The sequence below is a fragment of the Oratosquilla oratoria genome, chromosome 1 (genome assembly GCF_046742065.1).
Source record: "Oratosquilla oratoria isolate Oo_2021 chromosome 1, ASM4674206v1, whole genome shotgun sequence".
Taxonomy (NCBI): domain Eukaryota; kingdom Metazoa; phylum Arthropoda; class Malacostraca; order Stomatopoda; family Squillidae; genus Oratosquilla; species Oratosquilla oratoria.
This window is the reverse complement of record NC_134777.1, coordinates 7778394-7805462: the sequence shown is the minus strand read 5'-3', so window position 1 is coordinate 7805462 and position 27069 is coordinate 7778394. Positions and strand designations below refer to the sequence as shown.

Here is a 27069-nt window from a genome sequence, read left to right as displayed (position 1 = left end):
GGAGAGGCTGAGTCACAGAACACACATAAATCCAAACCCACCCTTCACATCATACCACCTCATGAATAGTCATCCCTCTCCCCACCTGACTACCCAGTTCAAAGGCAATACAGTGAGACAGAGCACCTATACAGCAGAGCCTGATACCAAGAACCTGTTTACCCTCGCTGCTTCATTATTTGGTGAAACCCAAATGGTGATGCCATAAATAAAAACAAGTGCATGGAAAAACAAAGATAAGAACATAAGAATAAAGGAGACTGCAAGAGACCATAAGGCCTACAATAGGCAGCTCCGTATCCATCACCACCTGTCATCGCCATCCATAAAGTTGTCTAATCGTTTTTTAAAACAACTGATAGTTTCAGCGCTTACTACATGGTTACCAAGTTTATTCCATTCATCGACCACCCTATTAGTAAACCAATTCTTGCCTATTTCCTTCTTAAATCTAAATTTGTCCAGTTTATACCCATTACTGCGAGTCCTGTGGAGAATAACTTAGCAATGGACAACTATTGGTGCAACCAGCTCTATTTCTTCAAACTTAACCGATTTGCTCTGGTTTATGTAAATGATTTTATTGAACTGTAAAGAATCCCCTGACTGATAAAACTCTTAGATTAACCTCATCAATTTCTCAAGCTACAGTATGCATTTTGCTGTATCTGAATTGCCAGCGTTAGTGAATAATTTTATGCCTTTCCTATACATCCCCCAGTTATTGAAAGACTATTAACTGACAATTGGAGTTATCAGAGAGTATTTTCAATTTTTTTCTTTTCCATGAAAAATTTAATATGCTGAAGTACTGATGGATACCCATTCCCATATTGGTCATAAACTCAACTGCTAGTTGTCATACTGCGCTTTCTTCCATGCTAATTTTCCAAAAAATTTCTGGTCTATTAGACTCCATTCCATGAGAGGGACAGAAGGGGGTGGAATGCGTGGGAGTGGTTTTTATGCCTTCGTTTTTTGGCTACCTCCCTTGTAAAGGGGAAAAAGCCTTTGGTATACCAGGTATGTATATATGTCAACTAGCTCTGGCTGTTGGGTGCCCTGGAAGGGCTGCACATTGATAAATTGCATGTAACTTAAGTGGTGTGGTAGGAGAAAAGGACTTCTTATGTGAAGTGCTAAGATGGGAGGAACAACAAATGAGTTTTGGATGGGTGATGGGTGTACTTTTTTTTAACTTTGCCACCCTTTTATAAAAAGGAAGAGGCCTTTTAGCATATATGTAAATTATAACAACAAAGCACCTTTTTTCCAAGGCATATAAAAATCCATTTCAGAAAATCATCACTTTTCTTAGACTGCAAAACCATTCCATATTTCCATTTTAAGTATCTATTCAAGCCAATTAGAATGGAACAATTATGGTGATGCATTTTTTCTATATTTTCTTTACTTCAAAACCATAAAAAATTAATTACATTACCATCTTTTCTATGATAAAAGAAAGTAAAAGTCAACCAATTTTGTCATGATTTTATCCCATTTAATGCAGATGTATAATTTACGTAAAAGTATTCTATCAAGCACATTATGAATAGAATATCTTTGTAATACCCCAGTATTCTAATTGAAAAATATAAAAAGTAACATATCTTCAACACAAGATTATAGTTGGTTGTCTTTCCTTGTCATCCTGGATCCTATATTGTTTTATAAAGACACATTCCAGATTTCAACAAACCTATTACATACATATACCAAAGGCTTTCCACCCTTACAAAGGAGGTAGCCAAAAGAAAAAAAGGCATAAAGTCTACTCCCATCCATTCCATCCCCACATACATGACTCCCATTCACCCCCTCCGTTCCACTTATCTGTAAAAATACATACATATACCAAAGGCTTTTTCCCCCTTACATGGGAGGTAGCCAAAAAAACAAAGGCATAGAAACCACTCCCACCCATTCCATTCCCTACCTACTCCACTCCCCTCTATCTCTTCCCTCCCTCTTAATGACCAAGAAAATAAACATACTAAAATCAAATGCAGGCAAGGGCTTCGGAAACTGATCATGATCTACAAACAATACTATTAATCTAAGAAAATATACTCATTCAGGCACTGCCATGATAAACTATATCCGACTTAAAAATATCAAAAAAATTTGCACCATCTAGGACAGAGCCCTGTTTGCAAAGGACTTGATTTCATATTGGCCCTTCCTTAATTGTCTTTAATTACCACACACCAAAAGTCTTAATACACCTGTCTTCTTATTTTTCCAATAATAGAGTTCGTATATAATACAACGTTGTGATACTTTGAGTTAGATGTACTTTCTTTTTATATTGACTACACCAAATACCAATACAGCCACCCCCGATAAAAATATATTAAACAGATATTTGTCTATATACCAAGAGCTTATAAGGGAGGTAGCCAAATCTAAGGCACATACCCCCACCCTCTCATATTGGCTCCTCATGGATAACAGGTCATTCCTGTATCCTACCCACTGCCCTGGGTCAGATGCAATGCAGCAAGACATGGTAAACAGATAAATAAATACATAAACAAATAATAATAATGATAACTATGAGAACTCCAACCAAAACCCTAAAATATGGGTGTGTATGTCTTGGCTGGCTACCTCCCTTATAAGGGGGAAAATGCCCTTGATATACAGATATATAGACAGAGGTGAAGGAGGAGGAGGAAGAAGAGAAGTGAATATAAAGAAACGAAAGGAAGAAGAATAATTTGAAGAAGAATTTGAAGAAGATAAAAATAAAAAATAAAATAAATAAACATCTCAAAATAAAACCAAAATCAAAATCCCAATGGTATCTCATTTATTCTCTCTATATTTTCTACATTTATCAGTATGCACTATTGTACTGGTACATGTTTTTGTTTTGTTTCTTGATGACAAAAGACAACTATTTTCATGTTTGAATCAGAGTTACTCAATAGCTCTTTCCACCATTTATGAATTTCAGCCTTACGTAACCAATAACAGGTCAACCCCAATTTTTTGCCTAAATATTTGGTCTTAAACACTAACTCACGAGTATATATGGTAAGTACTTCACTAAAATTATGAAAAAGCACATGTTGCTACCCTTTTTTTATAGGTCCACGACCACTTCGTAAATCAATGACGCCGTTATCGGTCGGACTGCAAGCCTGTCTAGGTTACCAAAGTTATTTACATAGCTACTATTGCACCACAAGTGACCCTAACACGAACAAAGGAAAATGTTCAAAACCCTAACCAGTCTATCATAGGAGGGAAGATTTTAACGCCAAGAACCGTAAGCATCTGAAATGGAAAGAAAAGCCATAACTGCAAGAAGCTGTTGGTCCACGAGGCAGCATACTCTCCCTTACTCCATTCCACCCAACAAGAGCTGTTCCAGAGCAGCCTACAAACTTAACAATTTGTACCATATTTTGCAAAACTTCAACTTCAAAGCCGTATTTTTTTGTTCTGTTTTAGGCTTAGTATACAGTCTACAAGTATAGCCATACTTCAAAAGTAATACAGAATGTACAACCCCTTCCAGCACAGTGGAGAACTATAGAGATTTTGTTGTAGTTGTAGCAGACATCCGATATTTTTCTACAGATGATGGGTACAACCTGCATACAGTGTGCAGGTATTCAAATCACGAATCCATAACTAACACTGTCTGTTGTTTGCCACAACAAAATCTAAACAGAGGGCCATGGCACTGAAGGAATAAATCTAGAAAACTAAGATAAAAAGTGCGGGAAAAACGATTCAAACTCACCCAGGTGTATGAGGGAGTTTTCAGGTTCGATAGCAACCTCTCCGAGACCGTTAACCGTAATTCCATTGACCATGTTCACAGCTGTAATAACAAGAGAGAAAATACAAATTCATCCACAGGTCAAGACATTTCAAACAACACATGGATTACAAAGAACATACATACATATACCAAGGCTTTTTTCCCCTTACAAGGGATGTAGCCAAAAAGGAAAAGGCATTAAATCACTCCCACCCATTCCATCCCTGAATACACTCCACACCCCTCCACCCTCCCTCTTATCTTAGCACTTCCTGGATGACAGGTCATCCCTGCACCTTGTCCACTGCCCTGGGTCAGAAGCAGTGTCGCAAGACACAGCACATCCACAGCAAGGCCGCTTCATTAAATCGGTGACCCCACCTCTCAGTCCCCCCATGCATAAAAGGAGAAGACGGGGAGAAATCCCTTCGGGCTGCGTCAAATTTTGCTCACACATAATACCTCACCACCCATCCCCCCCCGCCCATTCTATCTCATGCATCACACATCATCCATACACAACCATTCTCCATTCACCCCTGTCTTCTGTCCTCTCCCGTCCTTCCTCAACAGACATTCCCCTCTTCCCCAAAGCCCCCTTCACCCCATCCATCCACCTCATCTTAGGACGTCCCTTCATGTTCACTCCCTCCACATCTGCCTTCCATACCTCTTTTACTAGTCTTTCTTCACTCATTCTTTCCATGTGTCCAAACTATCCCAATACTCTTTCATCAACCCTACCTCCCAACTCCCCTTCCACCCCCGTTCTCCTCCTCACCTCCTCATTTCTCACTCTGTCCAGCCTAGTAACCCCTATCATACATCTCAGGCACCTCATCTCATGCATTCAAACTCCTCCTTTCTTCCTCTATTATGTTCCATGTTTCTGCCCCATACAGTGCTGTTGGCACAATCACTCCTTCATACAGTCTCCTCTTAGCATCCATTCCCAAATGTCTATTCCTCATTACACTTTTTAATCCACCAAGGTATTTACTTGCTTCTCTCAATCTACATTCTACCTCCACCTTCACTCCACCTTTTCCTGCCACATTTGCACCCAAGTATCTAAAACTATCCACTTCCTCCAGTCGCTCTCCCTTAATGCTCACTTCCAGTCTACTGCCACTTTCACCCCTTGTACATCTCATCACATACATATAGCAAAGGCTTTTTTCCCCCTTACATGGGGAGTAGCCAAAACGAAAAAGGCATAGAAACCACTCCCACCCATTCCATCCCCTACTTACTCCACTCCCCTCCATCCTCCTCCTCCCTCTCATCTTGGCTCCTGGATGACGGGTCATCCCTGCATCCTGTCCGCTGCCCTGGGTCAGAAGCAGCGTCGCAGGTATCAGCACATCCACAGCAAGGCCGCTTCATTAATTCAGCAACCCCCCTCTCCATCCCCTCACATAGAAAAAGAGGTGGGGAGAAATCCCTTCAGGCTGCGTCAAAATATCATTTGCACATACTCCCTCAAAGATTCACCCCAACCCCTTCTATGCATCACAGCATCATCCACACACAACCATTCGCCCCTCACCCCTTTCCTCTGCCTTCTCCCCCCCTTCCTTCCTTCCTCAACAGACAATTCACTCTTTTTCCAATGCCCCTTTTACTCCCTCCATCTCATCCTTGGTCGCCCCCTCATGTTCACTCCATCTACCTCTACCTTCCACACCTCTTTTACCAATCTTTCTTTACTCGTTCTTTCCATGTGTCCAAACCATCCTAATACTCTTTCATCAACCCTATCTCCCAGCTCCCTTTTCATCCCCACTCTCCTCCTCATTTCTAACTCTATGCAGCCTTGTAACCCCTACCATACTTCTCAGGCATTTCATCTCAAACACACTTAAAATCTTCCTCTCATGTTCTCTATGTTTCTGCCCCATTCAGTACTGTTGGCACAACCACCCCTTCATACACTCTCCTCTTAGCATCCATTCCCAAATGTCTATTTCTCATTACACTTTTTAATTCCCCAAGGCATTTGCTTGCTTTTCTCAATCTACATTCTACCTCTACCTCCACTCATCCCTTTCCTGCCACATTCACCCCCCCAAGTATATGAAGCTATCCACTTCCTCCAGTCTCTCTCCCTTAATACTTGTTTCCGATGTGCTGCATCCTCTCCCCTTGTACATCTCCTCGCTTCTCCTTTACCCACATTTATCTTCAACTTCCTTCTTTCACACACCTTCCTGAAATCCATCACTAACTTAATCCCTCCAATGATCCACACACACACACTACGGGGAAATCCAAAAAAGGTAGAATCATAGCAGTGATATTGGAAAGGTTTATGGGAACAGCATAATGAATGGGCAACTGCAGCACAAAAATATCATCATTCCTCTATGAGGAGTATGAGTACATACATACATATACCAAGGTTTTTTCCCCCTTACATGGGAGGTAGCCAAAAAGGAAAAGGCATTAAATCACTCCCACCCATTCCATCCCTGAATACACTCCACACCCCTTCACCCTCCCTCTTATCTTAGCACCTCCTGGATGACAGGTCATCCCTGCACCTTGTCCACTGCCCTGGGTCAGAAGCAGTGTCGCAAGACACAGCACATCCACAGCAAGGCTGCTTCATTAAATCGGCGACCCCCCCTCTCCGTCCCCCCATGTATAAAAGGAGAAGACGGGGAGAAATCCCTTCGGGCTGCGTCAAATTTTGCTCACACATACTACCTCACCCCCCATCCCCCACCCATTCCATCTCATGCATCACACATCATCCATATACAACCATTCTCCATTCACCCCTGTCTTCTGTCCTCTCCCGTCCTTCCTCAACAGACATTCCCCTCTTCCCCAAAGCCCCCTTCACCCCATCCATCCACCTCATCCTAGGACATCCCTTCATGTTCACTCCCTCCACACCTTCCTTCCATACCTCTTTTACTAGTCTTTCTTCACTCATTCTTTCCATGTGTCCAAACCATCCTAATACTCTTTCATCAACCCTATCTCCCAACTCCCTATCCACCCCCATTCTTCTCCTCACCTCCTCATTTCTCACTCTATCTAGCCTAGTAACCCCCATCATACTTCTCAGACACCTCATCTCAAACACATTCAAACTCCTCCTCTCTTCCTCTCTCATGTTCCATGTTTCTGCCCCATACAGTGCTGTTGGCACAATCACTCCTTCATACAGTCTCCTCTTAGCATCCATTCCCAAATGTCTATTCCTCATTACACTTTTTAATCCACCAAGGTATTTACTTGCTTCTCTCAATCTACATTCTACCTCCACCTTTTCCTGCCACATTTGCACCCAAGTATCTAAAACTATCCACTTCCTCCAGTTGCTCTCCCTTAATGCTCACTTCCAGTCTACTGCCACTTTCACCCCTTGTACATCTCATCACCTTACTTTTACCCACATTTATCTTTAGCTTTCTTCTATCACATACTCTCCCAAACTCTGTCACCAACTTCCTCAGTCCCTCCTCCGATCCTGCCACAAGTGCAGTGTCGTCAGCAAACAACAGCTGGCTCACCTCCCACTTTTCTCCATTTTCTTTAACCATCTCCAATCCTTGACCCACTACCTTTGCATTTACCTCTCGCACTACCCCATCCATGTATAAGTTGAACAGCCAGGATGACATAACGTATCCTTGACGAAGTCCCACCTTTACCTCAAACCACTCACTCTCTCCATTTCTAATCCTGACACAAGCTCTACTACTCTCATAAAAACTCTTGACAGCTCCTAGAAGCTTCCTCCTATCCCATATACCTGCATAACCTCCCACAGTGCCTTTCTGTCTACCCTATCCTAAGCCTTTTCCAGATCCATAAAAGCCCAAAAAACATCCTTCCCCTTTCCTATAGTTTTCTCACATATTTGTCTTACCACAAAGATCTGATCTACACAACCTCTACCCGTCCTAAATTCACATTGTTCCTCACCAATTACTCCCTCTGTTCCTCTCCTAATCCTCTCAATCAAGATCCTCCCATAAGCCTTCCCAACTACACTTAACAAGCTAATCCCTCTGAAACTGCTACATTCACACTTGTTCCCTTTTCCCTTGTAAAGTGGAACTATACAGGCACTCCTCCAGTCCTCCAGCACTCTACCCTCTCTCCAGCAAACATTAAATAACCTCACCAGCCAGTCCACCATCACTGTACCTCCTTGTTTTAGACATTCTGCATGGCATCCATCCAGACCAGGTACCTTACCTGCTTTCATCATCTTAACCACTTCCATATGGTGATGCCTACGTAGGCGGCATGAGGAGCAAGTGGGTACTCAATGATGCTGACGTCGGCATCTTGATTATATTTATTGTAGTCGTACCTACGTAATTTCCATTCTCTCTAAACTGGCTTCATCAATTTTCTATGGTTATCAAAATACACGGGTGAAAGAGAACGAACGATTGAGCACTGACTTTATTTTTTATAATGCGATTATTATGACACAACATCACACATAGGGCAGCTAATGCTGCCAGATGTGCGATGTGCCCCGTAGTGAAAAGGTTAACAACTGCCTTCACTTCATCCTTCCTTATTTCTCCTCCATTTTCCTCACTCATCACTCTCATTTTCTTAGCATTTCCCACTGCAACTATCTTTCTCTCCCTATCCTCCTTCACATTTAGCAACTCCCTAAAATATTCTGCCTATCTTCCCCTTACTGCCTTCTCTTCCATTATAATCTCTCCATCTGCACCATTTACCTTTTCTTCTCTACTTGATTCGCCTCCTCTTCCTCTCTTAATTTCTTTCCAAAATATATTTTTATTACTTTCAAAATTTTCTGTTATACTCTTACCCCACTTCACATCTGCTCTCCTCTTTGCCTCCTTTACCTTTTGCTTTACTTCTCTTTTCTTTTCCTTGTACCTTTCATATGACTCCCTCGTCCTATTTTGTAACCAATCTGTGAAAGCTTGCTTCTTCTCTTCTACAACCATCTTTATTTCCTCATCCCACCATTCACTACCCTTCCTTCTATTTCCTCCTGTCCTTCTTGTTCCACACACCATCCTTGCATACTTTGTAACTCCCTCCTTGAACCATCCCCATTCCTCCTCCACACCTGGCTCTACTCTATCCTTCACTCCCTCCCACTCCTCCCTCAGCTGCTTCTTGTACTCCTTCTCCTTTTCCTTTTCATTTAAAGAATTCACTCTAAGCACCTCCCTACCTTTTGTTCCTTTCCTCTTTCTCCATCTATCCACCACTCTCAACTTACCTTCCACCAAAAAATGATCTGATATTCCCCCACCCTCTCCCCTTAGCACAAGTACAGATATTTAACTCAAGATAAATAATGTGTGGCTCTGGTTCACTAGGGCACCCCAAAAGTCTGTAAATTATTGGCTCTATGTTACCGTGTCATCAATATCCCAGCATGAGGAAAAAGAACTACTAGAAAATGAAGGATATTACAGAACTATGGAGTTGTATGATATAAGAGGAGACACATGTAGTGAAAAAACTACTGGAGGCACTGGATTCCAAACCCCAACACAAAACCACCAATAATCATCAAATATAAGTACTTTAAAGACTACCTTGATGCCCCTACCAAGTATGAATGGAATCCCTTTCATTGAAGCTAATTGTGTGAACATGGGCAGTCTTCCTTACTTTCTCAATAGAAAACCTAAACATACATACATACATACATATACCAAGGCTTTTTCCCCCTTCCAAGGGAGGTAGCCAAAAAGGGAAAGGCATAAAAACACTCCCACCCATTTCATCCCTAAATACACTCCACACCCCTCCCACCCTCCCTCTCATCTGAGCACCTCCTGGATGACTTGTGTCTTGATGACAGTGTCTTGATGACAGTGTCTTGCGACACTGCTTCTGACCCAGGGCGGTGGGCAGGGTGCAGGGATGACCCGTCATCCAGGAGGTGCTCAGATGAGAGGGAGAGTGGTTAATATTAAAACCTAAACATGCTGACACTTTTATATCATTCCTATCTTATTACAGCTGCATTTACAAAAGAAGTCGAAAAACTTGCCTTCCTTTGCCCCTTGAACATCAAGCTGAGCCCAGTAGTCTTCAGATGGAGATGTGGTGTTCTGTCCAGGAGGAGGTTGGGGAGCGATACCAGTGTATCGGAAGTAGGGGTTCTTCAGGTCTAGAGTATTTGTGGACATAGTATCAGTTCCTTCTACTCTCAATTCCATTTTAACATCATAGGACTGCCTGTAATGCAATGAAGTCCAGGGATAAATACTACAATCACCTTCTGTATGAAAGTCGACATAGATTACATGAAAGAAATTTATGAAAGAAGGAAGAAGGAAAACAAGTAGAAAGGAGGGGGGAGGAGGAGGAATATTTATAATTGTTACATTTTCATACATATAGCAGGGACCAGTGACAGATGTGGTGGCCCTCCAAGATGTTCAGCAAAGTTGCCCATTTTCAAAATCTATTGACCTTCTCACTCTCTCAGAGCTGCAGCCCTCGGGCTGATACTCGACCTCTGGACTAGGTCAAAAATTATTTTGTTTAATGTCATAAACTCACTCCTATCGGGAGGCTAGGAAAGTGACCCTTACAGTGGTCTTTGTAGTATGGAATTTAATGAGCCTTGCCCTTATTTCAACTCGCCCTGAGCAGGATTCGAATCACCATCATCTCGACCTCTGTCGCAAGTAATGACCCCCTAACTCACTCAACCAGCAAGCATCAAAGAGTTCTCAACTAATGTCAACTATATTTCTTGCACTTTTTCACACATAATGAGCTGACAATTGGAGTCTCCTCCCTTTCAGCTCAAAACAGAAATGGTCCTACACTGATATAACACAGACAACAATCTGAAGTTTCTTACCAATGAGAATTGTGAGAGGACCCAAGGATCATAGCCAGTCACTGTGGCACTGTTGGTTTTCCACTAAATGAAACTTAAAGTCTTTACTTTTTTTTAGGAATGTCCCCTGTGGAGCTACAGGTAGCAGGATTCCTAGTCCTAACCCCCATCCCGTTTATTGTTGCCTTTTACGACTCAAGTGGGAAGAACTGATGGCAGCATTCTATCCCCCACCACAGGGTATGCAAAAAATGGAAATGAATATTCAGGGAAATGGTACAGGACAGTAACAAGGGGTTGGGGGACAGCATAACGGAGGGACAGTCGTAGTATAAAAGTCTCATCATTTCTCTATGAACAGGGTTCCTCTACCACAGACAAAATGATGTGTGGCTCTGGTCCATAGGGCCACCCCATATAGACCCTAAAGTATCAACTGCATGCTACTTTGCCACAATGACATGCAGCCAATACCCCAGAATGGGTGGGAGTGGTTTCTATGCCATTTTCTTTTTGACTATCTCCTGTGTAAGGTGGGAAAAACCTTATGTATGAAACTTAAAGCACCACTTAATGCAAATACCAAAATACACTTTCCCCTTTATAAGGGGGGTAGCCAGCCATGACATCATCCACCCTTCACCCATCCCACACCTATTTGTTTTTACTTCATCTTAGCTTCTTGTGAATGAAGTGCCATCCTTGTCTTGTGCCCACTGCCTGGATTTGAGGTTTTGAAGTAAGACACGCTTCCACAAGACCCAACAGCCAAAGCTGGTTTACTCTTCCTACTTCGTCCAGGAGGCAAGATAAGAGGGAAGGAGAGGGGTGAATGGGAGTGGAGTATGTGGGGATGGAATGGGTGTGAGTGGATTTTATGCCTTCGTGTTTTTTGGCTAACTCCCTTGTAAGGGGGATATAGCCAATGGTATGTATGCAGTGGACAAGATGCAGGGATGACCCATCATTCAGGAGGTGCCAAGATAAGAGGGAGGGTAGAGGGTGGAGGGGAGAGGAGTATGTACATACATACATAAATATACCAAGGCTTTTTCCCCCTTCCAAGGTAGGTAGCCAAAAAGGGAAAGGCATAAAAAACACTCCCACCCATTTCATCCCTAAATACACTCCACACCCCTCCCACCCTCCCTCTCATCTGAGCACCTCCTGGATGACGGGAGTATGTAGGGGATGGAATGGGTGGGAGTGGTTTCTGTGTCTTTTTCTTTTTGGCTACCTCCCTTGTAAGGGGAAAATAACCATTGGTATGTATGCAGTGGACAAGATGCAGGGATGACCCATCATCCAGGAGGTGCCAAGATAAGAGGGAGGGTAGAGGGTGGAGGGGAGAGGAGTATGTAGGGGATGGAATGGGTGGGAGTGGTTTCTATGCCTTTTTCGTTTTGGCTACCTCGCTTGTAAGGGGGGAAAAAGCTTTTAGTATATGTATGTATGTATGCTTCATTGGTGACTCTTCCTCCTAACCTACTCACAAAATTACAGGAGACTAGAAATTCGTTTTGGTTGCTTAAATCTACCATCCATTACAACCCGATCACACTTGTCTTTTGCCCTCTCTCTTCCCTGCTCAACACTTCTGTCCAAGGTGAAAAGGTAGACATTTTTTCTTATGCGGTCTTGCAGAACCACCACAAGCAGGTACTTTTCACTGATTCTGAGGAAGGGAAGGAAGAGGAGGAAAAGGACAAATATGAGGCAGAGAAAGAGAACAAGGAGGTGGAGGAGAAGGAGGAGGAGAAGGAGAAGGAGAAGGAGAAGGAGGAGGAGGAGGAGGATTTGGTTGGGTATACAAAATCAATGATGACTTACCTTCTGTTGGCAATGAGATCTACCGTACCTCTGAGAAGCTGACCCTCTTTGACAAAAATGGGTCTTTCTAATAGGCAGCGCACCTAACAAGTGGAGAAACCAAGCAGTTAGCACAAGATTCTAATAGGTCTTGAAGATAAACAAGCTTGGAAGAAACTTTATATCATTAATTCTATGCATTTCATAGGTCAATTTCTCTCTTTCTCTCTCTCTAAAAAAATTCTTACATGCATAGTGAAATTACTATGCTTACCTGATACCAATGAGTAAGAGGCTCAGTTGGGGCAGTAGAGAGCCAAATAGCTTGTTTAGAACCCAAAAATGCCACATCAAACCAAAATGCTAGACCATGGACAGTGGCCGACTTCAAGATATGAAATTCTAATGGAATATCTGCAAGATAAACAATGATACAAAGAAACTGATAGATTTTTTTTTTCTTTTTCCCATTAACAGGCTATCCTAGTAACCCCCACAACTAGGGGGTCAGGTGAAAATGGTAATATATACTCTTAAGATGTGGTACTGGACATTATCAAGAGGGAGGGGGACAGCTTAATGGAGGAAGTCTCGGTACAACAAATAGCACCATTTTTCTATGAATATAGATTTCCTCTAACATAGACAAAATGATGTGGCTCTGGTCCATAGGGGTGCCCTATATAGTTCCTAAAGTACTGGCTGCATGCTAATGCACAAACTATACTGTACATGAACGTGCAGCCAGAACCCCAGACAGGGTAATAATAAATAGAATAATAGAAATACAGGAATACCTCACTATACAACTGAGTTGTGTTCCCAGTTGACTGGTCGCAATACAAGTATTCATATATCAAGGTGGGTTTTACAGGTACATAGGGGGGTTGTGTTCATGGACCCTGTCAACCCCCTCCTCAATTTTTGCCTGGGGCTTTCACATACACCCAATATTTGTTTTACCTACTTTATAGCACTCAGTCGTACAGTGAGGTATTCCTGTAATAATACTAAACAAGTCTTTCCGAGACAGTTTCAAACTGTCCTGATCCCATATCATATTTCCCTGTTAACTCTAGATTACGTTACTATACTTACGAATATTATGCAAGTCCTTTTCCTTCGCCTGCAGAAAGTCTAAAGTGTGACGGATAGATTTTGCAAGACAAATATTAATGTCAAAGGTATCAACGATTGGCTGACGGAAGTACTCCTTTAAGGCCTGTTCTCTTAAACTACTCAGGTCAACCCCATGGAAATATGCTTGGTACCTGTTAAAATAATAATAATTATAACAAATGAATAAATGAAAAATAAAATTATATAAAATAAATATATAAATAATAACTCACAATAACTATCATCAAATATTTTCAACACAGCATTCAACATTGAACAGTATTGTACAGACACAACAACTGAACAACAAAATAGACATTCTATCAACATTTCAACTCACCAGAAGTTTGCTTTGGTAAGCTGCTCAGCATACAAGGTCTCATCACTGAACGGAGCTACATGAAGATCCCCTCTAGATGGGAACATCTTACCAGTGGGGTTTAGCCACTTCTTGGCATGTATGTAGGTTTCCAACATCCGCTCATTGTACAACATGTAACCCATAGGCTCAGATATGATCATGTCAACATTCTCATTAATATCTATTTCTTCTATCTTCCCTGCTATAACCTTGATGGTGTTTTGAAGATTGTTGTTGCGGACTAAAGACTGAAATTAAAATACGTCAATCAATCAATATGTTGCTCTGGTTCTCTCTTGTAAGAGACCCATGGGCTCTGGGAAACCAACTTGTCACCAGTTCAGCCCAGAAATCACTTAGTGATGAAATTTTGTGTAGTATGAAGTGCAAGACATTAGAGGATAATACATTATGTATCTTCCAAGTGGTGGCTGGATCAATTACATGTGAATTCAGTTACAACATTATATGTTTTACGTACTTATGTTACATCCATAGCCGAGATGGTAAATAGAATTAAAAGTTAGTGGCAGAATTTGGGAGGGTATACAAGAGGAGGATGTTGATATAAATATGGGCAAAAAGTGATCATATGTACATGAGGTGATGGTGGGTTGGAGGAGGTGGAGAGCTTTGAATAATTGGGGCCACATGTAACAAGGAATGAAGTGGAGGTGGCAGTGAATTATAGTTTGGGAAGCAAGTAATCATCTGGGAGGGGGGGGGGGATGAAAAGTGTCTCGAGATAAATGCAGATGTACAAGGAGTGACTTCCCTCAGAATTGTATGGAGCAAACTTGCAATTTCAAGAAGACAGAAAGGATGAGAGTTAACAGGGGAGATTAGCAGCATCTTTGCATGGAGAAAGAAGGATGTGTTACCACTGGGTGAAACTAAACTGAAAGGGAAGGGAGAGTTGGAGTTTGGAAGCACAGTGGGTAGGGTGTCAGGATGTGGTGTGGATGAGAGTTAACGGGAGATTGGCAACATGTTTGCAAGAAGAAAGATGTGTTACCATTGGGTGAAACTAAACTGAAAGGGAAGTGAGAGTTGGAGTTTAGAAGGACGGTGGGTAGGGTGTCAAGAGTGAAAAGGGGGCACAGGAAGGAAGGACACTGGTGGTAGGTGATGAGATTGGCAAGTGCACAATGAAGAGTCTTCAAGGATAATATGGTTGAAAGTGAATGCAGGATGGGAAAAATGGACTTCTGTGAGTGTATACAGCCCTAGTAATAGAAGTGAGGAGGAGAGAGAGTTTTCTTTTTTTTAATTTATATAAACAAAGATGTTGACATTTTTGGGAGGAATGTGAAGGTAGTGGTGTTGGGGATCTAAATGCTACAGAAGGAAATGAGCTGACAGATGTAGAAAGTAGGTATCAAATGTCAGGTAAGAACTGTACCAGACAAAATGTTAGAGATTTGTTTAGAAAGGGAAATGATGATAGCACACAGAGAAGAGAGATGAGTATATGTATACATGGAACAGGATGGTAGATGGGAGGGTGGTCAAGAACATTAATGAACTATGCAGCACTCAAAGAGAATTGGAAAAGTTGTAAATATATATGTGTTCAAAGGAGAGTAGGGGATTGTTAGATCATTATCTGGTGAAAAGGATACTGAAGAGGTCAGTGGAAGAACGGAAAAATGAGGAAGAGAAGCATTGAAAATTAGTAAATTAAATGAAAAGGGAAAAGAGAAAGAATACACAGCAAAGCTGAAATAAGTATGGGACATAGTGAAGGATGAAAGAGGAACAGGAATAAAGGAATAATGGGTTGGTTTCAAGGAGGATATGCTTAAGCACACAAAGTTGGCGGAGGGGTGTGGAGGTCTATCTATATACCACTGGTCTCTTATGGGAAACAAGAAAATATCTATGGAACGAGAAGTGTCATGAGAAAGAGCTATTTAGGGATGAGTGTAAGACTACATGGATAAGTGCATGATTATGTAAATATCATAATTCACATTATATTTTATTACAAGTAGAATAGATACAAATACACCGAATGTAGGAAAGTACATTTTGAACATCTTGACAGACCACAGATGTCACTGATAAGTTTGTTTTACACGTATACCCTAAACACCCACGTGATTGATCAAGTGGAGATGTGAGAGCAGATGTGGGACCAATGGTCTAAACAATTTTTTTTTGGGGGGGGGGGGGGAGGACTTGAACATCCCTAACGAATGCCTAAAGTGACATGATGACCATGCAAGTGTATGAACACTTCAGAAGAGTATGCAAGAGAGAGTTAAGAAAGGAGTAGTAAAAATGGTTGAGAAGAAAAGATCTTAAGGGTCCTATGTTAGTCCAAAGACTGAATCATGGCATACGTCTCATCTTCAAGACTTCACGACATCGTGGAAGTCCTTCCTTTGGCCCCATAACTGACAAATATGTACATTTCATCCTCTAGACTTCACAACAATGCGGAAATCCTTCCTCCGGCCCCAAAGCTGACTAAAAGATGTACATCTCATCTTCAAGACTTCACAACCTTTGGCCCCGTACCTGACTGAAGATGTACATCTCATCTTTAAGACTTCACATCATGGAAGTCTTTCCTTTGGCCCCATAGCTGACTAAAGACGTATGTCTTATCTTCAAAACTTCACAACATCATGGAAGTCCTCTTTTCGGCCCCGCAACTGACAAAGACGTATGTCTCATCTTCAAGACATCACAACTTGGAAGTCCTTCCTTCGACCCCATAGATGACATAAAACATACTCCTTATCTTCAAGACTTCATAACAACATGGAAGTCCTTCTCCTAATTGACAGAAGAGAATTGAATGACTAAAATAAGTGAGCGTGCCCCTTTGTCAATCTTCAGCAATCCGTGTAGTGAATATTCAAATCTAGTGAAGTAATATTCTCCGTTTCTCACTTCCTCCCTGGTTGATTTGTGTTCCTATTTTCATATATTACTTGATATATTCCTATTTTATTCCTATTTTCATATATTACTTGATATATTTTTGGCTACCCCCCATGTAAGGGGGAAAAAGCCTTTGGTATATGTATTTATGTATGTACTTGATATATTATAATCATAATTTTTATATTCATAATTAAGGTTCTTTGTATTAAATTTTTGTAAATGGTAAATGTTCAGTATATTTTCTCCTTCCCTCTGATTGACAAAAACCTAGCTAAAAACAATAAATTTCACTAACTCTATTTAATTAGGACAAATATTACTGAAGTGATTATGCCCTAAGATAGTGACATGATAGTCCATGACACTGTATTATCTATCAATCTACATAACCAAGAGTCTTTCCCCCTTTATACGGGAGGTATTATAGTCAGAAGCATGTGCCAATTCCCACCCACTTCACTCCCCTCCCATCTCAGCTCCTCATGAACAAGGAGTCATCCCTGCATCTGCCAACTGCCCTGGGTCAAATGCAATACAGCAAGACACTACATCCATAGCAAAGCCACTTCACTTAATTGGTAGAAAGACAGCAGGGAGACAGGGGTGATCAAAGAATACCAAGATTAGGCTCATGGAAAGAACAAGTGAAGAAAAATTAGCAAAAAATGTGAAAAGTTGAAATGAATGGAGTAAACTTGTGGAGCAGGCCAATAAGGAAACAGATGTACAGGGTGACGGGCTAAGATGCATGTGGAATATCTGTTAAGGAGAGAAGGGAGACAGCAAAATATATTTGTGTGAAATGTGTGAAGAAATGAGGGGTGGGCATTGACTAAAGAAATTTCTTCTTTTTTACTCTGTAAATTTTTGTGTGGATGATAAGTGTATCTAAGTGAGGCTAAGATAAAAAGGAAATAGGTGATGGATGGGGTGGGGGTAGGGTGGAGGCATGCCTTGCCTGGCTACCCCACTTATATGGGGAAGAAGCCTATTGGTATAAACATATAGTGTGTGTTTGTGGGGAGTGTCACCATGTAATGAGGCTGAGGGAGGTAAACCATTTTCACTTGTCAGGCACTACTGTAGAGGTGCTGTGTCTTGCTGCATTGTATCTGACTAGAGCAGTGGTGGTGGGTTGACCCTTCATCTACCTGGAGCTATGATGGGTTCTTAGATGGGTGTGAGATGATAGGATATATATTTTGACTTGGCCACCCTCCTTACTGTATACTTGGGAAAGGACCTTTTGATATACATACATGCATCTCTAAACTACACACAAACACCAAAAGGTTTTTTACCCTTATATGGAGGGTGGCCTAAGTCAAAACACCCACCCTATAGATATCCTCTTACATATCCAATGGAAGTTTACTATTATTAAGAGTACCCAAATCATTGTTTCTATTCAACAGTCTTACTTCTGCATGCTGAGCCATTGATGATGCTTCTACTGCGTAAACACGGCGTGCTCCTGCTTGTGCAGCAAAGAAAGATAGGATGCCAGAGCCTGCCCCAACATCTAGCACAACTTTGTCCTTAAAGTCTGCCAAATTTGACAATATGGCTCTCTGGTATGTGCCTGTTCGTATATAATCCTAAAATGGTTGTGGAATAAAGAAAAAAGGTTAGTGAATGAAATAAAACATATCTTCTAAAATAGTCTACTGTATAAGCATGATGAGACTTAAGTATCATTGTTCAACACACGTGTGCAATCTACATTAAAAAATTTCTTGCTCTTTTGATATTGTACCATATAATTGAACCCCACTATTCAATGATCTGTTATTTACAAATTCAAACATTCACAGAAGCCACATGGTAGCAGCTCCTTCCAGCCACAAACTCGGAACAGCTTCACACATTCGTACTTCCCAGTGTCCCCAGGCAAGCCACATAATAACGATTCATTCCTGCCAATGCCTAGGCATAGCATCAATTTGATTTGCTCTACCCCAGCGTTCTTGCTGCCCTTATTCACCAATAGAGTGTGAATGGATGTCCACTGGAGGTCTCTATGGCCTACATGTGTCCAGGATCTTTAGGGATTCTCTCCCAGGATGTGGGGACAGAGTCAGTGAAATCAAAAGTGGAGTTGGAAAACTTGTTGGCAATGAACGTTTTGATGACACAGAGGAGGCCAAGGTAAGGGAGTTGCTGGAACAGCATGATATGCCCCTCAGTGTCTGAAACTGATGGAGCTGATGGAATCCGTAGGCAAGGTGGACGATACCATAGAAGTCCACCCTTGTGAAGTACCATCATTTTCACCAGCTGGCAGTGGGGACAAGGAGTCTACTTATGTAGTTAACTCCACCTTGTAGCAGCACATCATATATTCAATCAATTCAATGCCCCCTGGTTTCTCTTGCAGAAGACAGGCAGCTTTCAGGTAACTGGTAACACCTAGGCATGTCCACAAGTCACCCAGGGAAGATATAATGTGTGGTTTTCTAGGGATTGTAAGTGTAGGACATTGTGCACTGATGAGTGTAATTGGAAGCACACTGTTCTCATATTCACTTAGTTGTGGGTCCAAATCCTGCACATCTCTCCGATTTCCATCAGTGATTGTCACTTGCCCAAATAGCCCAATATAGGGAAATGGTGATGCCTTCAGCCATAGCTATGCACCTTCTGAAGAAGGTTCCTCATCCCCCCCCCCTTTTTTTTTTTTTTACAGTATATTGGAGGAGGCTACCTCCCTTATAAGGAGGAAAAAAGCTTTTGGTATATGTATACTGGTGGAGTAGCCTTCCTTAAATCCATGTTAGTTGGGAGAGGTCATTCCTGATATGATTCTAGTTATCACTTTCCATTAGTTTCAACATTGTGGACAATAGTGAGATTGGTCCCTTCTATATTTTTACTGGTGAAAGAGGATATAGCTTCTGTGTCAGGTTAGGGTGTCATTTCTTGCAGCGAAGGTTTTTACAGATCCCCACATTTTGCCACTCCCATCACATATCAGCATGGTTAATCAAGTTCATTGACTAACACTGTGCTATATTTACAATGTTGTTATGGACACAACCAGAGTACAGGAATACCTCACTATATGACTGAGTGCTATTAAGTAGGTAAAAAAAATGTTTGGTGTATGTGAAAGCCCCTGGAGGCAAAAATTGAGGAGGGGGTTGACAGGGTCCATGAACACAACCCCCCTATTTACATGTAAAACCAACCTTGATATACAAATTACATTGCAACCAGTCAGCTGGGAACACAACTCTGTTGTATAGTGAGGTATTCCTGTGTATGGCATTAGTGATATATATACAAGAGGACCAAGATTATCTTTAAGACAATTGTGTTCCCTTGTCCTCTTGGTTGTGAGACTTCAAGAGGCCAGTGTCTTTAGTACCAAGAGCCTTCACAGAATCACGAGGTATCACTGGAAGGACTTTGTATCAGATCAGTCTGTATTGTGAGACTGACTTGGCCTGTTACAAGGATAATTTGTAAATGTCAACTCCGACTACAGGCACATGGCACATTTCCATTAATGTTGATCCCATTCATTGGACTGTCTCCACAAGAGATAACCCTTGATGGAGGAGACAAAGGGACACTAACAGAATCCATGTTTGGCAGGTTGATCAAACCTGTCATGAATTGTTTATTGTGGAATGGGTGGATGCATGGGAGTTTGCATGGAGAGACCATGGGGACAGGTGACTGCATAAGAGTGAAGCGATGTGCTCGCATTTAGCACACGAATTCAAAGACCTGGTGACTGCATAAGAGTGAAGTGATGTGCTCACATTTAACACACGAATTCAAAGACCTCGAGCCATACTGGAGTGGGCAGGTGTTATGTTCACAGTTTTGTCCTACTTGCAGCATTTTGAGTCCCCTTACCCCATAAATAGCAGGGTTCACCAGTGTACTTCTACACATTATCTTATAATAAAAGGTATTTTTACAAGTGAAATTTCATTAATACAATAACATCTGAAGGTTGTATTAGCATACTTGAGTTCAGACACACAGATTTTTGGGTGCATTTCTAAACATGCATAAGGATCAAAATCTAAAAGTAAAATACACTCACCTGCATCATGTTTTGTTGCTGTGATAGGTAACTATAAAACTGTAAATATGGAAAAGAGTCGAGTCAGTATAATCTTCAAGAGCACGATGTGTATACATAAGGACAACAGGAAAACACAAATATTAAAACAGAATAACAATCTTTCCTTACTTGGAAATATTGTGTGGCACTAGATTCATCTGTTCTTTCATTAAATACAGATACTTCCTTTCCTTGTCTCATCTTGAATATGTGATTGTGGAATTTTCTTGCATCTGAAATTTTGACATAAAACACATTGTCACACATATTGTTGTGTGGTTTAAAAGTGCTCACTTAATTATATATAGGAAAGAAGCTATACCTTTGTATTGTGTTTATTTCCCACACCCCTCCATCCATGTACATGAGCAACCTTGGTAATATTACACAACCCTGACACAGCCATAACTTTACAAAGGATAACAAAGGTGGAGCATGGTGACAGGAGACCTTTTGGTCCATATCTAAGTCGGATGAAGAAGAAGAAGAAGAAGAAGGAAAAAAAAAAAAAAAAAAAAAAAAAAAAAAAACATAGTAATAAATAGATGAATAAAAACTATAATAATGTAAATGACAAAATACATAAATAAATGCATAGGTATAGTTGAATAATAAACAAACAGGTAAATAGAAAATAATAATAAATGAGAATCACAGACAAATGATAACAAAACTTAAACCACTCACTCCCGCGCTTCATTTCCTACCCCCACAAACTCTTCTACTCACAATTTTTTTGACTGTCCTCAATAAGCTCTGATTTATCTCATACCTCCACACCTCTCTGTCAACTCAAATATCCCCTCTTCAAATCCATCCAAGCCCAAAAGATCTCCTTACCCTTTGCAAGAAACTTCTTGCATGTCTTCATATAAAAATCTTGTCCCCTTTTCCTTTCCTAAACCTATACTACTTTTCCCCAATCACTTTAGTTTCCTTCCTAATCCTCTCAATCAACATCCTCCCATACATCTTACAGGGAACTTAAAATAACCTTAGTGAAATCAAAATGCAACTGTTGTCTACAGGGGAAGTATCTGCTTTTTGTACATAAAATTTTCTCTGGAGTACAACAGAAAGTAAGTGTGTGGAAGCATAGGTTAAAGGAGACTATATGGAATCAAATATTTAGAAGACTGCTAATGAGGTAGAGTAGGCTTAGCATCCATAATTAACTTTGCTTTCTATAGTATAAGGGTTTAGTGTGTTTTCTTTTGATCAAGCTTGTGTATGTATACATTTGTGTGTGTGTATTTACCTAGTTGTATTATACGGGAAGGGAGCTATGCTCGTGGTGACCCATCTTTGTATCTTTCAGCATCAAGTTTTTTCTTAAAATCTTGAATAGTGTTTGCATACACTGTTTCTTTGTCTAATTTGTTCCAGGTATCTATCACTGTGTGGGAAGCTATTTTTTTTTCAATCTCTTCTGTAATTACCTTTTTTGAGTTTCTTTTCATGACCTCTTGTTTTTCCATTGTGTGTGTGTGTTTATGCATGTTTTAACAGACCAGTCTCTCTATATTTGAAAATAAACTATATTATTACCTGAATCTCCCTGAAAAGTGAGAAGCAAATCCTCTTCTGGTGAGGCAAACAGGTATGATTTAACACCCACTCTACAGCATTCAGTTTTAGTGTCAACAGGAATGTCGACAAGGATACGTGAACCTGAAAAATAAATAAATAATTAAATAAGGGTTTTGTTAGATAATCAAGAAAACAGTAAGTCCAATTTGTCCTTCCACAATCAGGTACTGTATACTGGACACAGCAATTCTTCAATCTACACTGCAAATATCTATAAAAATCAAAACATAACAACAATACAGACACATACCAAAAGGTCTTTTGCCCCTATACAGGAGTGGCCAATTAAAAAAATTCATCCATCCTACACCCATCCAAAAACATTTGCTGTCCCTCCTATCATAACACTTTGTAGATGAAAGGTCATCCTTCCGCTTCCCTACCACACTGTTTGGGTTAGAGGCAATGCAGCATAACACAGCATTTTCACAGTTGGGTCTCAAAAGCTGGAGCTGGTTAACCACTACCACTTTATGTTTGAAGAGGTCACATATCATTTTAGGCAGAGTAAATATCAGTAAAGGCCTTTACTGATTGTACAATGCATCACTTAGAGCTTTTTCAAGTATAGAGATAAAGAATACAACTTTTGAATATATAAAATGGCTACCCCCCGTGTAAGGGGGAAAAAGCCTTTGGTATATGTATAAAATGTGTACATTGATGGTGTGGTGTGGATGGTAAAGGTAAGGTTGATGGGCAGGGAACTGGAGATGGTTAAAGAGAATGGAGAAAAGTGGGAGGTGAGCCAGTTGTTGTTTGCAGATGACTGCATATGTGGCAGGGCCTAAGGGGGCAATTAAGAGAGTTAGTGATGGAGTTTGGGAAGGTATGTGATAGGAAAAATTTGAAGGTAAATGTAGGTAAACGCAAGTTAATGATATGTACAATGGGAGAGGATGGCAGTGAATGGAAGTAAGTCTTAACCCCTTCAATACGGGCCAAAATCTCGTGGGCAGCATTAGCTGCCGGACGTGTGATGCTGCGTCATAATACTCGCATTATAAAAAATAAAGTTACTGCTGTATTGCTCGTTCTCTTTCACCTGTGAATTTTGATAACCATAGAAAATATGATGAAGCCAGTTTACAGAGTATGGGGTCACGCAGGTACAACTACAATATATATAATTAAGACGCCGACATCAGCATCCTCGCGTACCCACTTGCTCCTCATGACACCTACTTAAGCATCATCGTATCGAAGGGGTTAAAGGAGAGAAGCTGGAGGAAGTGGAGAACTTTAGGTATTTGGGATTGCATGAGGCAGGAAAGGAAAGAGATGAGGTAGAGATAAATTGTAGATTGAGAGAAGCAAGTAAATGGGTTGTGGGATTAAAAAGTGTCATGAGAAATAGGCATCTGGGAATGAATGCAATGAGGAGATTATATAATGGGGTGATTGTACCAACGGCTTTGTACGGGGCAGGAACTTGGAATTTATGAGGCAGTGAGGAAAAGTTTGAATGTCTGAGAATGTCTGTTCAGCAAGGAGGGGAGAAGGCTGGAGATAGGGATGAGTGGAGAGTGGCTGTGTATAGATGATACTGTTATGCAAGGAAGGGAGGTGAGGAGCATGGGGGGCACTTAATTGTGAAGGCTATTTTGATGCAGCCCAAATGAATTTCTCTCCATCTTCTCTTTTTCTGCATGAGGGGACAGAGAGGGGGGTTACTGATTAAGTGAAGCAGCTTTGCTGTGTCTTGCTGCATTGCTTCTGACCCAGGGCAGTGGGCAGGATACAGGGATGACCTATCATCCTTGAAGAGCTAAGATGAGCAGGAGGAAAGGTGGTGGCACAAGTAGTATGTGCCTTTGATTTGGCTACCTCCCTTATAAGGGAAAAAAAAAAAAAACTCTTAGTATATTGATTGAGATAGAATATAAAAAAGACTTGGTGAAGGTTCTGAAAGGTTGCACAGCTAGGGCACTTCAAAGATGGTCTTCCAATATGTATTTTCACCATGGGAATTGCATAATTCACTACAGGTGCAATGCTAAATACTTCCTTATTCTATTCTAAAGAATTTGACCCTCAAATAACCACAACTACTAGACACTTCCTCAATATCCTCTCAGTTACAGATGCAACTATCTAAATGTTATTCCAATCCACTAGGTAGATGGTGTTACCCTGGTGTGATCACAGTTAGTGATGGTATTGTTTTGAACTTGTGTTCACAAATGTATTTTTAAGGCACATGTTTTGCCAACAATTCTTGGTACATACCCGACACAGAATCTTGTAGATACCAACCTTTCCATCCCTCTTCTCTTTCACTTGTGTATATATATATATTGCTATACTAGATTTGCACACCATTTCTCACATCCTCATGAACCCCACCATACGAGTACTTCTTATACACATTATCTTGAACATGTTTAGGCTCTTTCTGTTTTTTAAATTCAAACTTTATGCTCCAGTATTCTATCACATGCTCATGACTTGACAATAATCCATTACAGTGAATAGAAACTAGCACCAAAAAAACATTCATACCTACTTTGACAAACTAGAACAATAACTTAAGATACCAGAATGGAAACCTCACCCCAAAAATCAAGTCACACTGCTCACTCTTGACAACCATGAATAAAATATATATAGTAAAATCAAATGGCCTAAACCTTCCGCTAGAAAGGAACCCAAAAATTCTGAGCTTAAGATTTGATGGCTTCAAATCAAAGCCCTGACAGCAAAAATGAGAAGAAATAAAATCCATCACTAGCACAGACTTTGAAGATGAAAAAGAAACTATTAACCATCTCTAAACAGTTCAAAAGAACCACATTGACTATAAAAAGTATCAATTGCTCAGTTTCAAATAGGGCTTACATCTATTATATGGCCTTGGCCTATACTTAGCATGTTCCTGTGTGTTTACCTAATTTTAGTATAAAGGAAAGGATCAAGACTCATGGGGGTCCTGCCTCATATTCTATTATATCCATGTATGGTTCAAACTTATTTTCCAATCAATTTAGTTTTGAATTATTATATTATTCCACTTGGGGTATATTGCCTTTAAAGCTATTCCTTGTACTTGCATCAGCATGGAAAGATGGTTCTTCACATCCTTTTGACATTTCTTAATTTGTTCTCATTACATCTTAAGGCCTTTCCATCCCTTATCAAGAGATCTCTTCTTTCTGTGTGGTCTATCCACTTTAAGCAGCCTGAATATTGTAATTAAGTTACCTCTTTTTTTTTTTATCTTTTAATGTTGGCAGATCCAATCCTTTAAGTCTGACCTTATAGACTTCAGCCTGTCACACTAGCTTCTGAAAATGCTGGATCCAGTGATACAGTTTGATTGGCTAGCCATAAGTGCTAAACTAGCTACTTATTTTTGTGTCTTGAGATACTTATACATATGGTTTTCCCTTGCATGTAGTGCTAGCAATGGTGGCAGACAAATGGGAGGTACTAAGAAACTATAATTTACTCAACATACACACAAATAAATGGAATATTTGACTTTAAAACATAAAATCCATTCTCATACGACCTCTGGCATGTAAGCAAAACAAATTTGTCTTCACAAGGCCAAAAACATGTCACATCAACTTCATTGGTACCATGAGGCTCTCATAGAAAGAGTTTGTGAGCATAAAGTCCTTTGGAACAGGAAACATTCCTATTACTAGATAAGGAGCTACGGCTTGTATTGTTACGGTCAGCCAATTCCATTAGTGGTCTTGACAAGTGGTGTTACCAGACAGCTGCAAGTACTGTTGTCAAGCCAGGGAAAACAAAAGACAGTCTTGCGTTAACAATAGCAAGTGTTGACATAGTTCCCTTTTGGATAGGAATTGGTTGCTGCCCTTTATATTTTCTCAATTTTGTTTACATCTTCCATTCTGTGTTGGGATCATACCACTGATGGATATTCCATTCTTGGAATATGGTTTCTACGCATGTATTTACCTAATTGTGTGTGAATGTGATTCACCCATACTCTTAGACCATGTGTTGGACTAGTGATAAACAGTTATTACCCTCCTGGATGAGATAGTTCATATATGCCCACACTATGAGTAATGCTGTGACTTTACACACATACAACTCCGCCCACGAAAGTTGAAGTGCCGGCTCGCAGCGCAGCGATCCTGAAATTATTTCAGCCCTGGACGAGAATCGAACTCGGACAGCTGGAGTAACGGCTGCGACGATACCAATGCGCCGCCGAGCCGTGTGTGATTCACCATGGTCTTGGATCACGTATTGGACTCGTGATCGACAGCTATTTTCCTCCCGGAAGAGAGCTCAGAGCTCATATATGACCGATCATGGGTAATGCTGCGACCTTTGTGCAGGTGACCACACACGCGTGTGTATGTGTAATTCATCATGGTCTTGGATCACGTGTTGGACTCAAGATCGACAGCTACTACATTCCCAGAAGAGAACGCAGAGCTCATATATGACCGATCTATGGGTAATGTTGACCTCACACGCACACGCCCAACTCTCCGTCCACGAGTTGGAGTAACGACCCGCAGCGCAGCGATACAGAAATTATTTCAGCCCTGGGAGGGATTCGAACCCGCACCGCCATACTGGCAGCCAGGAAATCTACCACTGCGCCACGAGTCGTGTGTTGTGCGTGTCAGTGA

At 40.8% G+C, this 27069-nt stretch overlaps 1 protein-coding gene across 3 annotated transcripts in view; it reads right to left on the bottom strand.

Annotated features, from left to right (window-relative positions):
• Positions 1-27069, bottom strand: part of Art4 (arginine methyltransferase 4) — an 88235-nt gene that overhangs the window by 41950 nt on the left and 19216 nt on the right. For 2 of the 3 annotated variants that reach the window (XM_076196374.1, XM_076196384.1), the window contains 10 exons: positions 22409-22531; positions 20990-21093; positions 20840-20878; positions 18204-18380; positions 13867-14135; positions 13506-13678; positions 12682-12821; positions 12429-12511; positions 9798-9985; positions 3758-3838 (listed from right to left, as the gene is read on the bottom strand). In XM_076196374.1, coding sequence (XP_076052489.1) covers positions 3758-3838; positions 9798-9985; positions 12429-12511; positions 12682-12821; positions 13506-13678; positions 13867-14135; positions 18204-18380; positions 20840-20878; positions 20990-21093; positions 22409-22531 — 1377 coding nt within the window. Of the gene's footprint in view, positions 1-2983; positions 3286-3757; positions 3839-9797; positions 9986-12428; positions 12512-12681; positions 12822-13505; positions 13679-13866; positions 14136-18203; positions 18381-20839; positions 20879-20989; positions 21094-22408; positions 22532-27069 lie in introns of those variants that run through there. The other variant, XM_076196394.1, reaches the window with a different exon arrangement.